This window comes from Oryzias latipes, chromosome 5 (assembly GCF_053564925.1).
Source record: "Oryzias latipes strain Hd-rR chromosome 5, Olatipes_Hd-rR_3.1".
NCBI classification, from domain to species: Eukaryota; Metazoa; Chordata; class Actinopteri; order Beloniformes; family Adrianichthyidae; genus Oryzias; species Oryzias latipes.
Window position 1 is genome coordinate 875,148 of NC_136241.1, and position 25,183 is coordinate 900,330.

General features: G+C 41.5%; 1 protein-coding gene and 1 long non-coding RNA gene across 3 annotated transcripts in view; both read left to right on the plus strand.

Moving 5' to 3' along the window:
* The first annotated feature begins 1,411 nt into the window (after positions 1-1,411).
* camk1a (calcium/calmodulin-dependent protein kinase Ia) overlaps positions 1,412-25,183 on the plus strand; it is a 43,584-nt gene continuing 19,812 nt past the window's right edge. The window contains exons 1-4 of one of the 2 annotated variants that reach the window (XM_078946743.1): positions 1,412-2,191; positions 10,315-10,423; positions 22,610-22,741; positions 24,033-24,107. In XM_078946743.1, the coding sequence (XP_078802869.1) occupies positions 10,338-10,423; positions 22,610-22,741; positions 24,033-24,107 (293 nt within the window). In that variant the 5' untranslated portion in view covers positions 1,412-2,191; positions 10,315-10,337. The remainder of the gene's footprint in view (positions 2,192-10,314; positions 10,424-22,609; positions 22,742-24,032; positions 24,108-25,183) is intronic. The other variant, XM_078946744.1, reaches the window with a different exon arrangement.
* LOC144992083 (uncharacterized) lies at positions 11,601-15,838 on the plus strand. Its single transcript, XR_013655866.1, has 3 exons — positions 11,601-14,608; positions 14,688-14,814; positions 14,992-15,838. It is a non-coding gene; the product is annotated as an uncharacterized LOC144992083 (long non-coding RNA).

Below are 25,183 nucleotides of genomic sequence, written 5' to 3' on the forward strand. Positions count from 1 at the left end.
ACCCGAGGTGGACAGGACCCTTCAAGGTTCTCCTCGCTATGCCAACTGCAGTACACATTGCTGACTGACCCTCCTGGATTCACGTAAGCCACTGTAAATTGCTGAGAGCCTATCAGACTGACATTTTGAGACACATCCCTGGTTGACGTCCAACTACGAAGCCGCTGCAGTGTGACACTACTCCTGGCGAGGGGCGCTCCCTGGTGTGTTTCCTCTAGCACTGCTCTCTTCCAGCTACAGTGAGCTTCGAACCAGCTGACATGGGTCCAGCTGTTGCTCGTGGTTTCTTCTTGTACTTTTATTCCCTCTTCCTCTGGAGATCTCACTCACATCATCAGTGAGGTCAAGGCCCTTAAATCACACATTTCTTCTTAGATGACTGACGCCTACTGGTCTGGGTCCCCACTTTATTGGTTTACTTCTGGTGGAGTGTACTGATAAAACTAGTCACTCCGGTCCTCTGTGTGTTGTTTTTCTTTTTTCTTTTCGTCACCTGTTTGATTCCATGTGTCAAATGAATGATGCTGTCAGGCCTCTACCGACTCTATCAGCATTATGCCAACAATTAACCTAATTCGCATCCGCTCGTGGTTGAACCTGGTCTTTACAGATTTATTTTATTGTTTTTCTTTTGTTTGAGTTGATTTTTTTTATTTTTTTTATTTTCTTTATTTATTAATTTGTTTCTTGTTCTATGTAACTTTAATTAAGGATTTTGTGCCGAGGTTTGGACTGGTGATGCATGCGTATCCTTAGTGGTGGCTGCTGAGGGGCACAGAGTCGTTGATGAGTTTTGCCCTCCCTGATCGCTCACTGAATGTTTCACACAGATGGTATAAGTTTAGCCCTGGAGGTTTTCGCATCAACACTCATGTATCACCTACCACCTCTGATATACTCATTTATTCACGTTGATTTTATGTTTTCTGTTGTGTTTGTATTTACATGTACCTATTCACTTTTTTTTTTTCGATGCAGAGCCAATATGCTGCCTATACTGACAATATTCGTGAAATGGTATATGGTTGATGATGACAGGAGTTCTGCTGACTATCCATGTATAATTTTGATATGACAAACAGGGGGGTATGTGAAGAATAGTTAGAAACTGCCTTTAACTTTTATTACACTAATGGTTTAAACTTAATTCACTGAGCATGTATTGTCATCTCAAAATTATATTACATTTGAAGAAAGCACAGCCAAACTATTGTTCTAACAGTTTCTTCCCATACTCCCTCTTTTCTGTGCATGTTTTCTGCTGAGCAGGCCTCAGACTTATCTTCACTTTAGCCTTGGAGCTTCTCTCCACCAGTAACCTGTGGGCGTGTTTTTCACACGAGGTCCATCGGACGATCTTCTGAATATGCAAATGCAGGGTTTTTATACCAAGCCCATCCCTGAACTCTTTGGTTCGGACTTTGAATGTACCATGTTCATGTCTGTCCCCTTCGTGTTTGTGCGAAGTAAAACCTCCACAAAAGCTAAGTTTTGTCTCTGAGTCGTTATTCATTATTTCTGTGTGTAAGAAACTGACGGGGTTACGAACTAAAATTTAATACAGTCCTTTCTAGAAATTCCAGTTTCTTCACACTTTGTTTGTCCTGTATTATCATAAAAAGTGAGACTATCTCCTGATAACTCCATCTGAAGAAAGAAGCTATGCTTCTATAAGCTTTGGAGCAAAATGGAGCTTTCAAGTTAAAAAGTGAGGTTTTAAATTGGGCATTCTCATCAAATGTCTGTTGTCTTTTCTATTGTGATTGCCCCATCATGTCATGATGCAACCACAATGCAATCAAATGCCGGCATTTGTCCCCAGTAAACATTTTATAATATGATGTTCTATGCAAAGTGGCATTTTGTTCCACTCTGAAAATGTCCGGAAAGACGCTGCGCGCGCGCACGCGGCATTTTTTCCTCCTTTTCGCTTGAAGGAGCTGCTAGAAAACTAGAGGCAGCTAGAGAATTCACCTGGTTTGTTTCAAAAGAAATTAGCTGGACCAGCTGATTCTTTGGTCACGCTGTCGAGTGAACAGTGGTTGATTTTTCTGCTACACTCTGTCTGCATATATCTGCTTGTCTTGACGTCAGGAGAGGTCTGAGCGCACCCAGCGCTGCGCACCAGCACAGCAACCACATCACTCCCAGAGGAAAGCCAAGCAGAGCGCAGCTACAGACCGCCATTTAGGTACGTTCCTTTTAAATGACATCTTTATTCAATCCAACCATAGCAAATAACAGCATTGATCTGCTGCGAGCTCCTATCGCCGTTCGGCTGCCCGGTGATTGAAACGATAGATGCTGCCGTTCGGCTGCCATTCACCCTTGAGCGATGCATTTACAGTCTGCACATCTTCTTCTGCAGCAGCAGATGTGTCCTTATTTGCTAAAGATGTCACTCAGCATCAGGACCATGTTGTTAGAACATAAGCCACATATGCAAACTCCATTTTCATGGCATTAAGGCGTTGCAAGCTCTCCACAGTGGAATTTAGTTTCCACTTGACTTGAGCTCTTTACATTTGTTGTTTGCATTGTTTATTTTTTGCCATTTAGTCCAGGCTTGTTGTAAGTATAGCGCAGTCCCCGTAGCTGCTAGGCCTCCAAAAACAACGCTTTTATTTTTTGTGACGGCAGCAGTCCTTTTCCTGGGATGTTGGCCCTATTGTAACCCTTGTGCTATCCTAGGCACTTTAACATTGGGAGTTGGGTCATTTAGACCCACTAGACAGTGCTCTGAACCTTTTTTCTTCAATGATTTGTGATCTTCACTGTCCATGGATTACATGAAATCTTTCCACCTTTATCCACCTTTGTCATATGGAAGCGATTCTGTAGCATAAATAAAAAGCAAAGTCAAAACCAGAAATGCTTTTTCATTTCCTTTCTCAACACAGCTTATTCTGTCACTTAATTAAAATTAAAATTGTATTTGACATTTCATTTTCAAGACGTTCTCTGGTAAATGTGTAGCATAATTCATCTAGAAATGTCTAATTTGACATTTAAAATGGATTAATAGAAATGCTTTTTCATTTTCAAAATGAAGCTGCATTTTTTGACTCAAAATTAAAAAGAAAAAGCAATACTTCAAAATGCTTTTTCATTTCCTTCCTCAGCACAGGTTTTTCTGTCATTTTATTAAAATGATAAAGAAAATTGTATTTGACATTTCATTTTCTAAAAGTTCTCTGGTAAATGTGTAGCATAATTCATCTAAAAATGTCTAATTTGACATTTAAAATGGATTAGTAGAAATGCTTTTTCATTTTCACAATGAAGCTGCATCAAATGACTCAAAATTCAAATGAAAAATCAATACTTCAAAATGCTTTTTCATTTTATACTTAAAACCGCTTATTCTGTGTCATAATTAAAACCAAAATGCAAAGAGGGGATTGCATTTACATTTTCACATCCACCCTGGGAAATTTGTAGCAAAATTCTTTCTCAGTGAGCATTAGCAGAGGGGAGGCGGGGCGATGACGTCACTGCTTTCTCCGTGTGTCCGGCTGCTAACAGACACAGACACACGCACCACGAGCAGTGGAGCTTTGTGTTAGCGACAGAGAAGACGGCTTTGTGATGGTTGTGAACTTCTGATGAGTTTCCACAGCTTCTCAGGACTACATAGCAGCATGTCCGCCTTCTGCGGTCCTCCTGACACACTGACAAGCTTTTTTCTTCGGACCGCCAGCTGCCTTCGCATAGCGGAGTGCGAAGCTCCCGATGATCGCTGAAGGCGGAAATGCTGCTACGATCTGAGAAACCATCTTATGAATTTGTGTTTCCAGTGGTGTCCAGAACAAAGTAAAGACTGATGTAATTCCCACATATTTACAAATTTATTTGCAGCCTTTACCGGAGAAAGGTAGTTTGCCATCTCTCGGTCGGTGGAGTGTCCTTGCCCCAGGTGGAGGAGTTTAAATACCTTGGGGTCTTGTTCACGAGTGAGGGAAGATCGGAGCGTGAGATTGACAGGCGGATCGGAGCGGCGTCCGTAGTTATGCGGTCGCTCTATCGGTCCGTTGTGGTGAAGAGAGAGCTGAGCCGAAAAGCAAAGCTCTCAATTTACCGGTCGATCTACGTTCCAATACTCACCTATGGTCATGAGCTATGGGTCATGACCGAAAGAACGAGGTCCCGAATACAAGCGGCTGAAATGAGCTTCCTCCGTAGGGGGGCTGGGCGCTCCCTTAGAGATAGGGTGAGAAGCTCGGTCACCCGCGGGGAGCTCGGAGTAGAACCGCTTCTCCTCCACATCGAAAGGAGCCAGCTGAGGTGGCTCGGGCATCTAGTCCGGATGCCCCCTGGACGCCTCCCTGGAGAGGTGTTCCGGGCATGTCCCACTGGGCGGAGGCCCCGGGGAAGACCCAGGACACGCTGGAGAGACTACGTCTCTCGGCTGGCCTGGGAACGCCTCGGGGTCCCCCCAGAGGAGCTGGAGGAAGTGGCTGGGGTGAGGGAAGTCTGGGCATCTCTGCTCAGTCTGCTGCCCCCGCGACCCGGTCCCGGATAAGCGGAGGAAGATGGATGGATGGATGGATATTTGCAGCCTTGCGCTGAATTTGCTGTTTGATGACAGCTAGAGCTCCATCAACAGATAGCAGATTTCTCCATGCTAAACATTTGCTGGTTGGACCAACACTCACTCAGCGCGAAGCTGCAGGAGACTATCTTCATAATGTGCTTTTATTACAGTTATGATTATATGTAAGGGCCTGCTCGATCATATGTTTTTAAATCCGTGCGGTCAGACGACGCTGAAGTTGGCTTGCGATTCACAGCTTCTGATTTGCAAGGCAGTAAAAGAACATTCCGCTGCATTCCTGTTCACAAACCGCTGGACCTGGACTGCTCAAACCTGGATTCCTGAATATTAATAAAGCAAACAGCAAATTCAGCGCGAAGCTGCAAATAAATTTGTAAATATGTGGGAATTACATCAGTCTTTACTTTGTTCTGGACACCACTGGAAACACAAATTCATAAGATGGTTTCTCAGATCGTAGCAGCATTTCCTCCTTCAGCGATCATCGGGAGCTTCGCGCTCCGCTATGCGAAGGCAGCTGGCGGTCCGAAGAAAAAAAGCTTGTCCACGGTGTGTCAGGAGGACCGCAGAAGGCGGACATGCTGCTATGTAGTCCTGAGAAACTGTGTAAACTCATCAGAAGTTCACAACCAACTCAAAGCCGTCTTCTCTGCCGCTAACATAGTCTGCTCCTAGTCTGTCTGTGTCTGTCAGCGGCCGGACACGCGGAGAAAGCAGTGACGTCATCGCCCCGCCTCCTCGCTGGAAATGCTTTTTCTAAATGAATAAATCTTTTTCGCAAAAACCGGAAATACGTCATCAGAGTGTAAACCTAGTTACGGCTTGTGCTTCGCTGGCGGAGGAATGGCAGAGCCTCGAGTGTTTTCGAAGAGCCTGAGTTGTGTTCCGAAGTTCACCAGCACCGATGTGATGAAGAGTGTGAAGATGCATTTGGCCACTAAAAGAAACAAATTGGACAATGGATATAAATTCGACCACGAGGAGTTTATCCACCATTACCAAGGTAAGCTTCAGCTAGCTTTAGCCATAGCCGCATCACCGGTAACTCTGTGTGTTTACGTCAACTGTAAATCCTGGTGTTATTAATTTGTAATATGAGGTATAACACATCGCAGTGAATATATTGTGTGTATGTTTAAGTGAAAAGGCACGAGATTAACATAACAACCAAAAATTTGGTGAAGCTGTACTAGTAGGTAAATAAGATAGAAACGTTAAGTTGCCCGTTTGCGTGTTCATTCTTTTTGCGGCACTTTCTTTACTTATTAGTATTATTTTTCTGAAAGTATGGTGAGCAGAAGTCCTCTTTTCCTGGACGTGTCCTCTTTTTTATACATATATAATAAAATAACATTGAACATAGATGAAATGTAATCATATTTGCTTTATGTACGCAGCTCTGCACACCAATTACTCTCGATGAAATATCTCACAAACTCACTTCACTCCTCTTTTTTACAAACTCAAATCTGGTCACCTACTGAAAGTTATAGTTTCGTGTTACATTGATGTAGCAACATAAGTATGTCTTAATTGTAACCTATTTAATTTATTGTGTCTAGATATCACTGGATGCAGAAAGTGCCAACCTGAAAGCTTTCTCCTGCAGTTGTGCTGCTGGTAAAGGATTCTGCAATCACATAGTTGCCATCCTGTTCCAGACCGCACATTATTCACAGCTGGGTCTGCAGGCTGCTCCCCCCCCCCCCCCCCCCCCGGCCTGCACAAGTGGCTTGCAAAGATGGCACAGAACAAGAGCACAGGTGGGTTTGTGATCATATTGTCATTATTTTTTAAGAACGGATGTGTATCCATAACAACTCTAAATTATTATAAAAACACCCCCAGTAGTGACTACAGACTAATTGCTTTTTGCCTTTTACTTATAAGGGAATCCATCCTGAACCGGTTAGTGAGCTGGTGGTGCAAAAGCCCAAAACAGTTGGCAGAGACGGTCTGAGGTCCACACTGTACAAGACATATACAAGTGATTAACTTAACTTTTTGTTGCTTTGTGAGAGCAAGTTAAAATGTTTTTTTCTAATCTTATGACTAACCAAATTATGGTTACAGCAGATAGAATGAATTAAATTTAAATGTAGTTCTGCACTTATGTCTAACTTTTGTGTGTTGTGTTTCTCTTGTGTAGGACCACAGCCAGATCCATATATGATGGCATCTGGAAGCAAATTATGCCAGGTGCAGCCCCAACCTCTCATGGCTATGTTGGATGGGGTTTCTGAGATGGAATGAAAGAGAACTTGGATATATATTTTGGCAAATGCATACCTTAAATTACACTTATCTTGTCTTTAACAATCAGTTCAGCCTTCTGTCATTCTGTCAGAATTTTTTTATTGTAAATCTTTGATGTTATTTGTGTTGTGATTAATCAGTTGTTCTTACGCATACCAAAAAATTAAATGAGGCAGAATTTTGACCAAAATTGTTTTATTTGTTCATCTAATTTTTTTGTTAAGTCAAAGTCACATTTCAACAGAAAAATATTAAGAATATAACAATTATATTTAATTAGATTTTAAGAATATGTGGAAACACTAAATTTTTCCATACTATTTGCACATTATACATTATTTACATATCAAACATTAATTCACTCTTCAAAACAAAACTTCCTTGATAATTTGCCAAAACACGGCAGTTAAGCCAGATCTGATTCACACTGCCCATCAGTGTGAGCGGCACGGGAGAGTCCCTGATGTGAAAGGACTTTATCCTACCGATCACTCTTTCCACTATAATTCTGAGGCGGGCAATGGCTGCGGTTTGTTCTGTTTCCTCCTTGCTGATGGAGCTGAAAGCTTAAAAGGTGGAATGATGATCTTAGATCCATTGTCAGTAAGGAGGTCTTGAACGAGGACCTCTTTGTCCGCCATGACATCGTCTCCTGGCTCCAGCAAAGGAACTTGGCTTCTAAGTCATGGATGTAATCCAAAGCCTCATCCAGAGCACCTGTGAAGATAAAGAAATTAAAAACTAGTCTTAACATATTTATGCTACCTTTCAACACAACACAGTAATCATGTTTCGAAAAGTGTTTTAAGTATTTAATTACAAATACATTTCATTTATTTTTGTTAAGGAAATACAAAATGACAAAATACTCAAAAGTAATTAAATACATGTAATTAAATTGGGGAGAGCGTGAACAGCTTTTATTATAAACATTCATTTGTTCAGGTAGAAATGCATTTATCCAATAACGGTACACATAGTTGACTAACGTTAACCAAACACATTATGAACAACCTTACCTGCAGGTGGGTGTGTCACGTAGATCCATCTTTACTGCCTTAGCTTAGCTTAGCCACCGTGTCGCTAGCTTCACAGCATAGCTGCATAGCCTGACGTTTGAGGTTCTGTCATATACTGACTCCCTTATCAAAGGAGCAGTAAAGTTGTTCCAAGGGAAAAGGCTCGGGACAACACCACTGTTCAGGCGACGAACGACGCAGCCGCACCACAATCCGGAGCGAAATGCCGGCTGCAGCAGACGGTGCTACCTGTGTTTACATTAAAACTATGCCCTTCATCTCTTCAGACTGCCTGTATCCATTTGGGTTTCAGGTTTGGATCCACAGGAAAATAATGCAATGAAAGGTAGGGCTGTTTTTGGTTAGGAGGACGAACAGCCTGGAACATAACAGAAACTGCAACTCTTCGACTCTGCCATTCTTCATATCTGCCGCTATGCTAACAGGAAGTTGTTTTACACGTTAGTGAATTATTTCCGGTCGAAAAATACGGAAGTGTGGAAAAGGTCTATATTGAGACAATGTTCCCAGGGTAAATGTGAAAATGCAAATGCAATCCCCTCTTTGCATTTTCGTTTTAATTATGACACACAATAAGCAGTTTTAAGTATAAAATGAAAAAGCATTTTGGTGGATTGCTTTCTCATTTTCTTTTTGAGTCAAAAAGTGCAGCTTCATTTTGAAAATGAAAAAGCATTTCTGGTTTTGACTTTGCTTTTTATTTATGCCACAGAATCGCTTCCATATTGTCATGGTAGGGAGAACACATCAATGTAAGGGTGGGGGGGGGGGGGGGGTCTTCTAAGATAGCACAAGGAGAAAAATCATTTTATTCATCTGTTACTCTGAGGACATGAAATAGGTGCCCAAAAATATCTGTGTCCTGTTTTTGCTATGATTTATTTCCAAAAATTTTAAATTACATATATATAAATATATATAGTGCATCATTTCTTTCTATTTAACCTTTATTCAAAAATGTCCAATGACGATAAAGAATCTCTTTTCAAGGGAGTCCTGGCCAGGAGCAAACAATAAATTACATTTACCATAAAAATGTAAACAGTTAAAACATAAAATAAATAAAAATGAGAGATTCTGTAAAACAGGTACAGGATAAAGAAAAGGATAAAGAACCCCCAAGCTGAAGGAGAGGCTACAACAGATACCTGGAAAGACCTCAGACCTATCAGTCCAGAAAAGCGCAGTGCTAGGAACAGCTAAGATACTGCAGGACCCTCAAGCTCCCATCCATCCATCCATCCATCCATCCATCCATCCATCCATCCATCCATCCATCCATCCATCCATCCATCCATCCATCCATCCATCCATCCCGCGCCATTACAATATATTAAGTTAGTATCTATAAAAAGTGAAGTAACCTAAAATTGTATGTTTTAACAAGAAGCAAAGAAAAAAGCAATATAAATCCATTTTTCAACAAATAAATCAACTTTCAACAAATATTAACTTTATTTAGCCACAGAAACCCTGTTATAGTCTAAAACAGAAAAGAAGCTTAAAGTGCCTGAAATAAAAAATCTGTCAGTCTTTATTTAAACTAGAAAAATTTTGACCAACTGAACCATTTGATGCAGAGAAAATAATTCAATCAATAAATTATATTAAATGTAAATTGATTTGAAACATTAACACAGCAGCACCAATATATTTAACATTTTTAATCTGAAGAAATAGATAAAAAACATTCTGTTGATTTTTTTTACTAAATGATGGATTGTTTATTTATGATTTCATAAAGTTCAGCTGTTTTCCTGCATTACCTGCAATCTGTATGTCAAATACTGACACCAACTAAACCACAGGCAGACGAAAAGAATACTTTTATGGAAAATAAAGACACGTCATCAGAGTTAATAAAGAATGACATTATTAGCATGAGCTGAGTCATCTTAAGGCATGTGATGATCCTGGTGTTGCGCAACAGGCAGGGTTTGCAGCTCTCCGTGTCCCCCGTTCCACCTGCAGCCTGAGCCCCCTCCCCCTCCCCTTCCTTCTCACACACGTGTGTGACAGGAGACAGGAGCAGCTGCAGGGACGGCAGTTCACAGTTTCAGGCTGTTACAAACTCTGTAATAGAACAGATAACAGGAAACCAATAGTGACACAGATTTTTTTCCAAGCACTGAACTGCTGTCCCCCCCCCCCCCCCATTAAATTTGCGCCCCGGACAATTGCCTGTATTACTTTTGCCCAAAACCGCCACTACTGCGTGCCCCCCCAGGCATCGCATCCCACTATTTGAGAAGCACTGGCCTATATGTATATAGGTAAATATATGAATATAGACAGATTTGTTTAAGCAGATAAAGTTTCTAAACTTGTCAAGGATACCCTTTTTCTGCATTTCAAAAGCTTCTCCAAAATGTTCTATTGAGGTCCAAACAAATCTTGACTGATGTTCTTTGTAGCTCAAAGCTTCATTCTAACTATTTTGTTTGTTCGCTTTTTGCTCTTTAGCTGAATTCCAACCGTATTCCAGGATGCCTCTTGGAGATAATGAAAATGGATGGAAAAAGAAGACATCAGAAATCAAAGATCATTATGACTTTAAAGAAGTGCTGGGAACGTAAGTCACTTTTATATTTTACTCTGCTGTCTGCAGCCCCTCACTGCTACATTCTGCAGAACTTGGGACAGGCAGATCTTTTATTGCTAGCTTCAATGCACCACATGAAGTAAAGCAAATATTTCATTTTGTATTAGTTGTCTAAGTTTGTTGACTTCTGCTCTGCATGTTTTATATGAACAGTTTAGTTTAGACCACGGCTCGGCAACTTTTATGACATGAAGTGCACTTTGCATCATCAACTATATTGTGAACTCTAATACAAAGAAATACTAAACATTTCCAAAAAGATCTGAGATTTTCTTTCATTCACAAACAGCAGGTCAAACAGCTTTTTTAAACACATTTTGGCATTAACTCAAAAATATGCTTTCACAACAACATTGTACCAGGAAAATAGGTCACAGTTGAAACAGTATTGGAGCTATGTTTGTTTAAAACCAAAAGTACTCCATTTGTGGTACATCAGGGGGGTATTCCAGAAAGCAGGTTTTGCTAATTACCACAGTAAGTTTGAGGCTAAGGAAGTGGATAACCTCAGCTTTCTGTTCCAAAAACGGAGGTATGTTTCAGGGTTTATGTGTTATGTTTAGTTCCCATAGCAACTCATGCTCTGAACATAACCTGGTCTGGAGCAGGTTTAGTTGAAGGTTAGTTTGTTTACAGAGAGGTGAAGCAGCATGGCGTGTCCATTTGAAGATGATTTAGTGGATGAAGAAGCTCAGATAATACTTTTTCCACCGTGAGAGGGTGATAAGACCACATATGGATGTTGGAAAGAGTAACTTTTTACTTTGATCTAACGTAATTATTTGCTTCAGTTAAGATAAATCAATTCTTTTTTAGTTAAGTCACCTTAAAAATAACACATAGTTATCAGACAGTTATTTTACTTTCATTCAAATTAATTCAATTAAGTAGGTGTAACTTTGGTGCTGCTGTTGGTCGGAAGCGCAAGGGATTGTGGGATACCATTCCTTTTGCCTGTCTGGACGGATTTGGGTTAAAATGTGGGTTTTTGACCAAATGTCTTTAGTTGTACACATGAAATCTTGTATTACATGAAATCTTTCCACCTTTATCCACTTTTGTCATGGTAGAGAGAACCCGTCAATGTAAGGGTGGGGTCATCTAAGATAGCACAAGGGTTACACTTGCTTTCTGGAATACCCCTCAGGAATCTGGTTCCTTCTGTATTGATCTGCGCTGTTCTGGAGAAGATCCTCTCAGCGTTCCGGACAGGTTGGTTGTGGAGCTGCTTTTATATGGAATGATTCTCCTGCAGACTCTACTCTCTTATGATCTTTTATTATCAATAAAAGTCAAATAATTCCATGTTTTGCTTCTTTTCCCAGTTCTGTCTCTCACTCTCTTTACTTTATCTTCGCGCTCTCTCTCCCTTGGTGCATGTGCTGCTGCACCCCCCCCTTTCCCTGGTGACCAACACATCACTAGTGGAGATAATCATGATCATAGAGCCAATTGTACATCCAACGACAATATTACTATCCAACACATTTGCCACATCAAATAGTTGTCTGACCATTATCCAGATAGAATGACAATTACACACCATTGAACAAACATTTTCTAAAAAGACAAACATCGACTGAGCTTTAAAATCTTCAGGTTTTGACTGCATGTGCGCTCAGATGTATTAATAACAAACAACCAGCAGACGTCACTCTTTCTAACTGAAAGGATCTGAGCAGAGTGTTGAAGTGAGTCAGTGCTTCATGAGACATTGATTCAGCCATCCCTAGGAGGTGTTTAAAACCATTCGCAACTATTTTTTAACAAACACATAGAGGCTTGAGAGGATGATCAAGGGCCGGTTTAGAGAAGAGGCAAACAAACGGGGCAAGGACGAGGCAGCGCGAAGTCAAGGCAGGCAAAGGTCAAAAGGCACAAAGGGCAGAACAGAGATGACGATCAGACTGTAAAAACAAGACCTCACACCGAGCTAAGCCCGCTGCCTGATTACTGAATCCAGAACAGCTGGTGGAAGGGCTGGAAAAGTGAGCAATGACTGATGGGAGATGTAGTGAAGACCGAGAAACCAAGTCAAAATTCAGTAGATGGCTCCCTCTGGTGGTTGGAAGGGGAGACAGAAACTTATATCAATTTACCTCAACTGGACAACGTCAGTATTCCTTTTTTTCACCGCTTCTAGATAGAGTGGTGATCAGCTGTAGTATTCATTTAAGATAACATAAAGATACTTCATTGATCCCCACTTGGGAAATTTGGTTGTTGCAGCGACTGGCTACAGGCTCAAAAGGAAACAAACAAGTCAACATTTCACATTGACAGTTGTCAGAACAAAAAGAAAGTCTGGGTTTGATCTGACCTTGCTTGGTTATTCTTCAAAAAACTGAACTTATAACTTCATAAATATCAACTGCTGCAACGCAAAAAACATGACCAAATAAAACAGCAGTGCAGTCAAACGTATGCAGAAGCAGTGAAAACGATCGCAAATCGCTGGGAAAAGCGGCGTTAAAGAATAGCGAATTGTCTGTCAGAAACACCACTTTTCACTTGGAAATGTAGCACCTAATTTATGCTTTTATTCTTTTTCTGTTGCTTTGTTTTTGATGACCAATACACCCTTCTTTACGCCACTTTTTCTAGCAATTTGTGAAACCCGTTCGCTTGCCATTGTTTTCCAACTCATGCACGCGCTCCTGTCCACCTGTCAGGGGAATTATGAGAGAATTTTCCTTTCACCGTGGTTGTCACAAGAACAGGCAGATGGCTGGATCCAAATGCAGCAGGTTTGTTAGCTCAGCTAAAAGTCCACAGAGCTAATTCAGGGTCAGGCAGGGAGGAGCTGATAACAGGCATAAGAGAAGCAACAGGATTAGGCAGGATCCAGGCGAGAGTCAGGGCAGGCAGCAGGCAAATGTAACGCTCAGTAATGAAGTGGCACAAACAATACTTCGCACTGACCTCAGCTCAGTGCAGACCTTAAGAATCCTGTGGTTGATTGAGCGAAATGAGAGTCAGGTGTGGGGTTGCTGGGAGATGTACCCTGTGTCCGAATTACTGCCTTCATCCCTATATAGTGCACTATATAGTGCGGTTGCCATTTTGTAGGGGTGTCCGAATCTACAATTCCAAAATCCAGTGGAAATTTCCCAGAAGTCTCAGCAGTGTGGATCGATGCTCACTCGACTGGCGAATATAGACCACAATGCATTGCGTATGGGCCACAATGCATTGCATTTGAATTATTCGAAAATGGCGGATGGTTGCGCAAGGAAGATGACTTAAAAATGTAAGTATATTAAGAAGTATCAAGTATCTGTTGTAAAATGTATTTGTAAATATGTAATAAGACATCTTAATATGTTATATTCCTCAAACGACAACCTAAATTGTTTTGAAGCTCATCAATTTCGGTAATGCTAAAGCTAACCCTAATGCGAATTAGCGTCGAAGGCTAAAAACAAACGCTGTAGATATTACATAAAAAAGGAGTGAGTTCTAACTGTAGTCATAAGTTATTAACACGTTTTTTAAATGTGTTTATACATGCTGGGACAGACGAGGATGAGGAAAATCTGATCCATCTGCGGATGGAGAAAGAGCCTGTTTGTTTTTAGGCAAGCTCGTGTCGGATGGGAGTAAGATGAGATCCCACTTGATCAGATTTGTATTTATTTATGATTAAACTGTTAATTGTTGTCATATTGGGGTAAAGGTTTTTGTTGAAAGAGTTAGAAGAGAGGAGGGAAGAGCAAGAAGGGAGGAAAAGCGACAGGAGAGTCTGTTAAGCTTACCTGAGTTGAAAATATTGTTCAAAATATGTAACGTCGCTGTTGTTTTTTGCAATTTGTTTAATAAATGTATTAACAAAAATGAATGTATTATTTAAATCTGAGCCATTTTTAATATTCTCAAAAGGATTTTCATATAAATATCAAATGTACATATTTACAATTTCGTTTTATATGTTAACATTTATTTTATACATCTTAACAATAATCCTGGTCTTCTAGAGTCATGTGTGTCACAGTTGGAGCTGAAAGGAAACCAGAAATTTGTCCTCGCAGACGGATGCCACTTTGCTTGTCCTGCTGGTTCCCGGTGTGGCTTAACATCTGTGGCTCCCAGCAGTCCCCTTCACTGATGCACAGATTGTGCAGGATGGCGCTGCAGCCAATGATTTTCATTGCAAAGGTTGGTTTTACTTCCAGTGCCCCCATAAATATTGCTCTCCTCCTCATCTTCATCATGCCAAATGCTCTATCCACCACAGAGCGTGTGGCCCTGGTTGTAACGGGCCTCAACCACATTCCTCAGGGGTTCCCTGTAGGGTGTCAGCAGCGTGATGGGATGAGCAATGCAGGGATACCCACCATCACCCAAAAGGATGTATCCTTAAGGTGAGTAAGTTTGATTTACATAAATTGGGCTTTTACGTAAAACCTGTGAATTTAGGACTGATCCTTGATTCCCAACAAAAATATCTATAAATGTGGCATAACAGTCACATACAGCCTGCATTTGAATGGAAAAAAAAAGCTTCCTGTTAAAATAGGGCCTTTATTCTTTTGTGGCAGCCATCGATGCTCCCCACGACCTTTTGGAAGGCAGAAGACCCAGCGAGCTGCTCAAAACCAGAGGCGACTTATGGTAGTTCATACACACTGGGGAACCGGATGACCCTGCTCATCAGCTGGAGGATGCGGTCTGCCGTCCTGTGGACAACATCTCTCACGGTGGACCATGGCGTGTCACCATGGCTACCACACCGTAAGATGTGCCACATGCCAGCCAGAAAAGGAAGACCAGGACCTCAGTCTCCTGTGCCCCCCCAGAGTGTGAGGAACCCGAAGCTGCTCCACCAGATGCTCGATGGTCCTGCAGGTCAACTCCGGTCTTGTGTCGGACTGACCATCAGCATAGAGGGCCAGGACAGACGCCTTTATTTTGGCAAAGCAGTAGAGACGTAAAAGACCCTGTAAAATGGAACAATAATTATTTCATTGAGGAAATCAAATCTCATTTTTTGAATGTTCTATTTATTTTGATGTCTTGCATTTTAGTTTATGAAGTATTTATGAATGCTGGAAAATCTCATGTTAATTTTTTTGGCTGGGTTTTTGGATTTTCACATACATTTTTAAAAATGAAAGTATTTTTGTTTAAAACAAGTGTTCTGTAAATCTTTTTTCTAAATAAACTGATATAGGACCCTTTGTGTTGAAGGCTGATATTGTTTGACTCTGAAGAAGGAATGCAAAAACCTTCTCTGAACTCACAAGAGTGTTAAACATATTTAGACTAAACAACTCATACTCCAGTGTTGAAAACAAATGATAAACTCTTACCCAGCAGACTGTGTAACTTTGAGCACAATTAGTAACAAATGCTTAAATTGAACTAATAAAAAAACTTTAAGTTTAACTCACAAGTTGTTCATGTCTGGCCAGAGCATCCAGAGGAAATCTTCTGAGACGTCTGCTTCTCCTTGCCGCCCTGCGATGCTGCATATCTGCTCGTTTTCGGTTTGATCTCACGAAAAACGATTGAATTATTGCCAGGAACACGAACAGATTCATATTCAAAGCCATTTTCAGTAAAGTAGAAGAGAAAACTACAGAAAAAAAGGCCTCCTCGCACAAGCCTGTAAACTGCTCAGCGGCACGAAAATAAAAACTAAACATTGCCATGGACGGTTTATTTCTGAACAAATATATTAAATCTACACCAATGTGTTTGCATTTTTATTATTTATAAATCAGCCACATTTTTCATGATCATAACACAGCAGATTAATAAATACTCTTCGTAAAATGTTCATATATTAGGTTTTTAATTTGGAAAATAGGTGTCATAATCTGCATTAAAAAGAAGTTGTTCGCCTCCAGACCAGATGGTGGCGGTAATGCGCCACTTTGTTTTCTTGTCAAACGCCATATGAATAACACCCGAAAGAGAAAAGTAGTGAGAATTGTGTCCGAATTGCTTTTAAAATCCAGAGAACTGTATAGTGCGGCACTATATTGGGTTCTAGTAGTTTGGGATTAGGGTGGGATTTCAGACATCTCCAGAACTCTGAACCATCTCCAGAACTCTGGAGATGGTCCCCACTGGTGACCACAGAGGGGGAGACAGAGTTTACCACTGTCAGAAGTAAGAACTCTGTTTTTTTTTCCCTACGGTGCATACAAATTTAACCCTTGTGCTATCCTAGGCACTTTACCATTGGGAGTTGGGTCATCTAGACCCACTAGACAGTGCTCTGAACCTTTTTTCTTCAATGATTTGTGATCTTCACTGGTGTCCATGGATTACATGAAATCCTCTTCACCTTTATCCACCTTTGTCATGGTAGGGAGAACACGTCAATGGAAGGGGGGGGGTCATCTAAGATAGCACAAGGGTTATTAAATTGACCTGTTCATGAAAGCTGACGTGGAAAAGTGGAACTATTTATACAGGTGGGCGGGGTCATAGTAACAGCACTGCATGAGTGGACCCTTTCCTTATGATCCCATAGGGGGAAGAAGCTCGTTGTTGTAACAAGGAGCTTTCCTTGTAACAAGGATCCTCCTGTTGTAACAGGAGGATCTATGTGCATTACTTTATTGAGGACACATGGAGAGATAGGCGGCTCGTAGACATGGGTCAGAGAAAGTAGAGAGTACTCGAATACTCGAATTTTAGGACAGAGACAAATACTAAATGCTGCTGGGAGTGATTACTGATGGGAAACAGCTGTTCAAAAGTTTAGCGGCTCGTTGGAACGCCGTGGCGGTCAAACGGAGGAAGTCACTTGCCGGTGGCCCGGCTGTACGCAGTAGAGACACAGGTGCATTGGTGCAGGGTATGCGGTTTGGGAGGGTTGGAGTATGAGTGGTGTGTGGATGCCTGGAACGCATCAGGTGGTTCACTCGTTTGCATGACGGCAAAACTGCTTCCATATCCAAAGCCTTGTCATGACATGCCAGCTCCTTCTGCATCTACTCTGAGAGTCCGCTGAAAGAGCCTCCTGGCTGAGGTACGGTCAGTTTTTGCTGCCAGGGTTCAGAACCTCAGATCAAATGCTGGAACAGGGTTATTTCCAGCAGGATCTCCAGGATCCCCGCCGTCAGCCGTGTGCGCACTTCTTTGAGCTCCTGATGCATCCACCTGCAGACAAATGGATCCATGTACGTCTTCATCTTCCTCGTCTGCTGGTGTCTGACTCAAAACCGTATGGCTGGCTAGCTCCAATATTGCTCGTCATTTCTTTTTCACCGCTGATGTTTGGTTGGGGTTGCGAGAGGCTGTAAGGTAGCAGGAGAGCAAGTAAACAGATGGATGATGGGACATGTGGGCAGGCATACAGCATGCCAACAGTCCCGCCCACAACTCAGAGGGGAATTTCAGATGAACTCCTGCTGCTCTGCAGAAACTATATCCTAGAAAATGACACAGGGATTTTTAATTTAGGCTAAAAACAGCATATTCATAATAAAAAAACAAAACTGGAATGCTTTTACGAGATATGAAAAGTTAACTGAAGTGGTTCTTTAACTTACCCTCCCTAACTGGTAAAGTAACTGTGACTGTGCATAGTTTTAGTCATGTGATATCTTTAGGTGAACTGTTTTGTGCTATTGATAATTTTGAATAGTCTCCATTTCAAATAATTATTATTATTTTTAAAGATTTGAATTTTGGTAGTCCATAGTTGTAATTTTTGTAACTTGGCTATAAATGAGGAAGGGTCCTTATGCTAACAGCTGGGCTTACGGCAGATACAAGTGACCCCAGCACAAGTTCACCTGTGATGACACAAGAGCGCCAGATGTGGGGAGGCTGCCCCCCTCCCCCCAAATTACACCTGCTTCCCAAGTGAGCCAACAATATTAATCACTGCAGAACTCTGGCCCACTTCCAGGAGCAGTTGGCAGGTGAGGATGCAGTTATCTCCAAATGCTGAGAGAGGACAGCAGCCAGACTCCCAGTGTCCGTCTCAAACTGCACAGGCTCTGCCCCACGCAAAATGTCCAGCAAGCTGGACGCTTTCTGACTGACTAATGGCCATTATAAATTTGCCATTCTTTTAAAATAATTTAACTTACAGTAAGATTCAAAAGTCTTTGTACATGAAATTCGCATGACAGATCCTATCATCGTCTTGTGATGGCTTTCTTTTCATTTTATTACGGTATTGATTGAATTATAAATAATGGCTTATTTTAATTTTTCTTGCCAAATCGCCATATAAATTTGTGTATTTGTCCTGGAGGAGCTTCTTTTTGTTTATTTGATTGAATGCTACAAAAGCATTTAACCCATTGTTTTCCTGTTTTTGTTACTTTTTTATAGTATCTTCCGCCATTTTTTGGGTTAGGGTTACTAGGGTTACCAAGTTAAAAAAAAACAGGAGCGACTCACTTAAGCCTCTCCTGACGCTACAGCTTCACATCTGCAGAAACAAATGGAACATTTGGATGGATTCAATCATACGCCCCCTTCACACTATGTCACATGGTAGAAAAAGAAAACTCTTCTATCATTTAGGGAATCCTAACCACAAACGGCAAACCCACAAAAATAAAATAGAAAAACTTAATTTAGCCATGTAGAAGCCACTCAAATGAAAGGTGGAACATCTTTAAACAAAATTTGTGAGAACTTTTCATTTTAACACGACCTGGATGACTGAAAATCTAAGCCCACATTCAATTTAATGTTTTTGTCTAAATGGGCTAAAAAAGGGATTTCTTTAGTTTTATGTTTTCTGCTCACATCAGCCTCAGTAAATGTTGGATTAGTTAATAAAAGCGGCTGGGTAGCTCGGTTGGTAAGGTGGAAGGCCACCATACCATTACCATTGTTGTTTCCCCCGTGAATCAACAATGGTAATGGTAATGGGCCAATTGCCATATCAATGGCGAGCAATTAACATCACCCAGTGGGGGTCCGTGGGCGAGACCCTTAACGCCACTGCCTCCCGAGCGCGGTTCGGCTGGAGCTCACCGCTCCCCCACGGGATGGGTCAAATGTGGAGAACAAATTTCCCATTGTGAGATACATACAGTATAATAAAATAAAAGGAACCGAAGAAAAAACAAAGTTATTGTACAGAGCAGGACAGTCAATGACAGATTGTTAAAGGATTTTTGGTCTCCTAACTAGTTCATGAGAACAGTCTGACCTGAAGAGGATTGTGGGCAGAGGTAGAACTCTGAGGATTAGTTGGATCAGAACAGAATATTTCAACACAAATCAATTAACTTCACGCTCTGTATTCCTGAATAAAGCTCCTCTATAATCTTTTCTCTGAACATAAGGAGCTTTCCATCTGCACATTATTTCTGCCTGGTCATAAGAGCTAAGGCGACGGCAGCTTTTTCCTGCATCATAGTGGTTCCCTTGCCTCCTCTAAAGAACGAAAGTTCCACTTTCTGTCACACACCTAGGTCTGCCAAATTGTCTCAGTATATCTTTATTCAAATCATTGGGAATAAGGGATAGATGAAAAAATGCTGTTGGAAAAGGCTTGTAGGTGTGATGTCAAAGCTATGGCAAGCCAAAGTCTCCCTGCTCGGCTCCATTCTGATGAATCACTGTCAGACATATAGATCCATGTTTTCGTGGTCTGAGCTGGAATCTGGATCTAAACTGTATAGATGGATCGCTCTGATACTGCTGCCATTTCTGTTCCATTTCCGCTAATGTTAGGTTGGGGGTGTGGGGCTGTAAGCTAGCAGGAGAGAGTGTCAACAGATGAATGATGGGAAGTGGGGGTAGGCTGACTCCCCTCCAACAGTCCTGCCCACAACTCAGAGGTGAATTCCTAATGAACTTCTGCTACTCCTGGAAAACCACTCAGGTTGGAATTTGACCAAAAGCGTCACAATCCTAATCAAAAGACGCCTGCTAACGCTTTTACGATGGATCAAAAGACGATCGTTTGGGACTTTAACCCCTGAGGTTTATATTGGAAAATTTTGATACAAATACGTGTGAAATGGAAATGATTTTGAACATGTTTACAGTAGTACCTTCACTAACATGATAAGCACAAAGATAGTGAGTGTTTTTATTAGCAGCAGCTTGTTTAGCTAGAGTTATTCTCCGGTGTTATCTGTTGTTTTCCCATTGCTCTTGGAATGGGAAAACCTGATCAATCTCAATGTGCTGCCCCCGGAACTCCTGATGGCTGATGTTACTCTAAAAATGAGCCTACCCCTACTATGTCTCCAAGGAAAAGGAAGTAATTGGACGGTTAATTACAATGTGTCTCACAGCAACAGGAAACGATGTGTGCTTTTGTTTCTGTATAATTACAGACGCAGACCAACACACTGGGATCTCGTCTAAACATGAGATGCCAACAACTGTTCTGTGACGTAAAAGGATCTGTTTGAAAATGTGTCAAGTATGAAGCTGAAGCACTCTAGCTTAGGATTAAAGTTAAAAGTAGATCAGAAAAAATTTCCTTAAGGTTAGGATGAACGGAGTTCTCTTTTTCAGCAACTGATGAAAACAAGGTGTTCTCTTGAGCCATGTGCCTTTTTCCCCCTAAACATTTTGAAGTATGATTTTGTCTATAGTACCTCAGCTTGAGATACTGGATCATATAGTCTGCGTGCAGATCAGTTTTCCAGTTTAGTGAACTTTGAAACCCATTTACAAGGAGCAAGCAGAGTCCCCAGAGGAGGAAACGCTTTAGTTGAGAACAATTACACAACCATTTTCTGAAAATGAACCTTAATATTACAAAGTTACATGTATTATATTAAATAAAATGGGTCTGGGGCTTACATTGCCTCGGACATTTCAAGCAAATCAAAGTTCTTTTAAAACAATTTATTCATTGGTTTTCAATGTTCTTCCTCTTTTAACTGAAGCTGTTGGAAATGTTATCATTTTGTGCTGTAGTCACAATTGCCCTTCTGGGTATTTCAGACCAGAAAACAGACCTTCCTGAAAGCAAAACTAAGAAAATTACAGCAAAACTACAACTTTCATGAAGTTTTTGCTCTGGAGTCGTCTCTAGGTTAAGTTTTTACTCAGTTCAGGGCAACTTATTGACAGTACGTTTTTTAATATTTCACTTTCAAGGTTGCGAGGTTTTGTTTCTGGTCTGGTCCGTTTACTTTCTAATTCTGTAAAGCAAAAAAAGGACCGGCTGGCAAATACAATGTACTGCTCTAGCTGTAAAGCAATTATAAAATAAATTCCTCGGCTGTTAACTCAATAAAATGCTTTCAGGGGCCAATGAAAACTTTCGGGTTAGGGTTTGTGTTTAAGCTGAGATTCTTTTAAAAAACATAACTGTGCATTTCAGGGAGATTCAGCTCCTCGAGCTGCAGCAGTATCTTAAAAGATGTGACCATTGTTATTGGAAAGAGCCCATCGTTATGGTTACTGCAGATTCATGCCGAGCATTTCATGTGGGAGATTCCCTCTGACTAGCACACCGTCTTTGTTGACGTCCTTAAAATGGCTAGATGGTTAAAACGACCTTTCTTATTGTTTATGCATAGAAAGACAAATGCATTTCACTTCAGACAACAGATGTTTATCTATATATTTGCATTCTGAGGAGAGCATTTTTTCACCTACCGTAGGTGTTGACCGTCTAATGTGCTTGTCAGTGCTGTTCCTTCCACATGGACAGAGTCCCTGCAGTTACTTTCAATGCTAGTTGCATTCAGGCCTCCTCCTGAGCTCCTTCCCACGCGGTTGTGGGTAGACAGTAAATACCCACCTTTCTCCCTCTGTTCATTACCAGACCATAATCCCTAATGCAGTCTAGTCACTCAGATGCTCCATTATCTGGATTGATCATTGAATAGAATACAAATAGTTGTTTTCTCCCGAAAACGTCTCTGTTGCTTCAAGTCAAAAGTTATTTTGCCTCTAAACTATCAAGTAAAGTCACCATTTTGAATTATTCATTTGAGTACTGCTCACATGCATGAGAACACTAACACCCATTCACATGCACACACTTTATGTTGCACAAGCCCAATGCAGTTAATACGTTGATGACATGTGTTGCCAAAATGCAGCTTTCGTCAGCAATAGAACACGGCTTTTCTCATGGAAACCATTGAGCGGGCTTTGGGTTGAAGGGAGATTGAAATGATTCTGTTTTGTCCTTTGTCCAGATCCTGGAAACAGCCAGGCACTTCTCATTATGTCCTGTGTTTGCATGCATGTGTCTTTCAGGGGGGCTTTTTCCGAGGTGGTTCTAGCAGAGGAGAAAAGGAGCCAGAGGCTAGTAGCCATCAAATGCATCCCCAAGAAAGCTTTAGAGGGAAAGGAGAACAACATTGAAAATGAGATTGCAGTGCTACACAGGTGAGGTGACCACAGTTGCTTGCGATGCATCAGCTGCCATCTTTGTATCCTGTAGGAGGAATCAGCCAGCGCCTTACAGTGCATGTGCAGATGCTGCAGGGGGGGTCATCTGTAGGGATGACTAAACGCACGGTGTCAGGAAAAACTGTGAGATTGTACACGAGAAATGTCAGGAGTAAAGAAGATGGTCCTATTTATAGTGTTCCTGTTGCCAGGGAAACAGCCCACTGAGACGGGGATGGTGTGGAGTTTCCCGCAGCAGTGTACTCAAGAAAGAAAAAGAGACAAAGAGGGAGGGAAGCGGGGGGGACGAAGATTTGGGGAAATGGAGTTTGGATAAATATTTAAAGTAGCAATAAAATAAATAAAAGAGTGGAAGATAGAAACGTCAGAGAAAAGTCAGGCTGTTATCCTTAAAGGGCCTATGCCATGCAGAATCCATTTTTTAGCTCTTAAGTGTTTTATTATGTTCATTCCTCATAAAAAACAACCCAAATCTGTATCTTGATCCGTTCATGCATTTCTGAATTTTCCACTAAATACCTGTTTTCTGGGCACCAGCCCCTCCCAACCCACGGAAACGAGTGGGTCTTAACATTGTGACATCACAAAGTGAGAACCGCCCCTTCCAGGAAAAGTCTGCACTGCCAGCAACACACCACCCCCCGGCAAAAACGCTTTCCTCTTATGTGCACAATATGCAGATCCGTGCTAACAAAAGTTTGGATGTTGTTTGTTTTCGTAGGTGAGATGCAGACACGCTGCTGAGGCCGGCTCTAGGACGACATCATGAAATGGCCGTGTCGCCCATTTCATGATGTCGTCCTAGAGCCAGGTGCGAAAAGTGGAGCCTCAGAGATCGAGATGTCTTACTTCTGGGTCGGATAATGAGTTGCGAAAACTAATATTTCATAAAAATAGTGTTCCTTTGTGTGCCAAATGTAATTTGTTATCATATATAAGGAGATAGTTTACTATAAAAGGCTCAAGTGTAGCAGGGTATTGGCCCTTTAAAGTCACAGTAGTTCTTCTCGGCTGTTGTGTTCTTGATGGCTCATATGCTCTCAGCGTCACTTGTGAGCCAAGAGAGCCGTTCATCCATCTGCTGGCTGATTACTAAATGTCTTTTTTTCTCCTGGTGCGAGAGACACCAGTTGTAGCTGTAGTTTTAGCACAACACTTTGAGGATGAGGAAATATCACCTTAACAAGAATGAACTGTGCAGCAAGAATGCCATCTGGTGACCAGTAGAAGTTGCTGCTCATCTGGTTTTTGTGCTTTTCTTCCTCAGAATCAAACACCCCAACATTGTTTCTCTGGAGGACATCTTTGAAAGCACATCCCACCTTTATCTTGTCATGCAACTGTAAGCTTTTACCCTTTTCAAATATCTTCTAACGCTTAGTCACAACTGCCCCTATGGTGGATACAGGCTATTTGAGGGGGGGTAAAAGGGCAAATCTGTATGGAGCATGGAGGTGAAAGGAATATCTCGATCGTAGGCTGTACGGGAAAATGCACATTTTTTCTATGAGCATGCTGCTGGAGAAAGGTTGTAAAGACACTTACACAGTAATTGTAAGGGTGAAGTAGGTGAGATGCAGACACGTTGTATGGATTTTTCATTATTTATACCCCCCAAACCCTGAAATGAGAAATGAAAAACGCAGACACACTGCAGTTTGTGTGGACATTCCACTCACCCGTGTAGACCTCGTGCACGTGGTACGTAAGTGTGCACGCCTCACTAACAACTGGAGTGCTGCATACGCCATACGGCAGTAGCACCCCTGCATCATGTGTGTAACTTACATTATCCTGCTTCACTACACACTTACCAGACACACAACAATGGTTCATTTCATTTGCATGACATCACATGACAACCCATGCTCTCCTTAAAGATGCAGACGCTCCTCTTTATCACCCTGTATGGCCCAAACAACCCAAAACCCCACAGCACCCATACCGGTCCACCCCCCCACACGGGTGCTTGTGACTAAGGCATAAAATACCAACACAATATTGTATTCTCTAATGAGCATCTGCTGTTCAAGCAACTATTTCAACTGTGTTTTGGTTTTGTGATCCAACATAAGATGTTGTATAACAACTTGAAGGCTGATGTTATTTGCACAACTTTTTCAATTTTCAATTCAATTCAATTCAATTTTATTTGTATAGCCCAAAATCACAACAACAGTCGTCTCGATGGGCTTCGAAGTAAAACATGAACTCAAAAGGATCATGAATACAAAGAGTTCAATAGAAAAATACTAAAATGAACTAACAAACTGACTAAGCTATACTGGCATCCCTGCCCTTAGACCCCCCTTCGCGGTAAGGAAAAACTCCCAAAAAAACCGGATTCCGGAAAAAACGAAGAAACCTCAGGGGTGCCCACATGAAGGAGGGATCCTCCCCCAGGACGGACAGGCGATT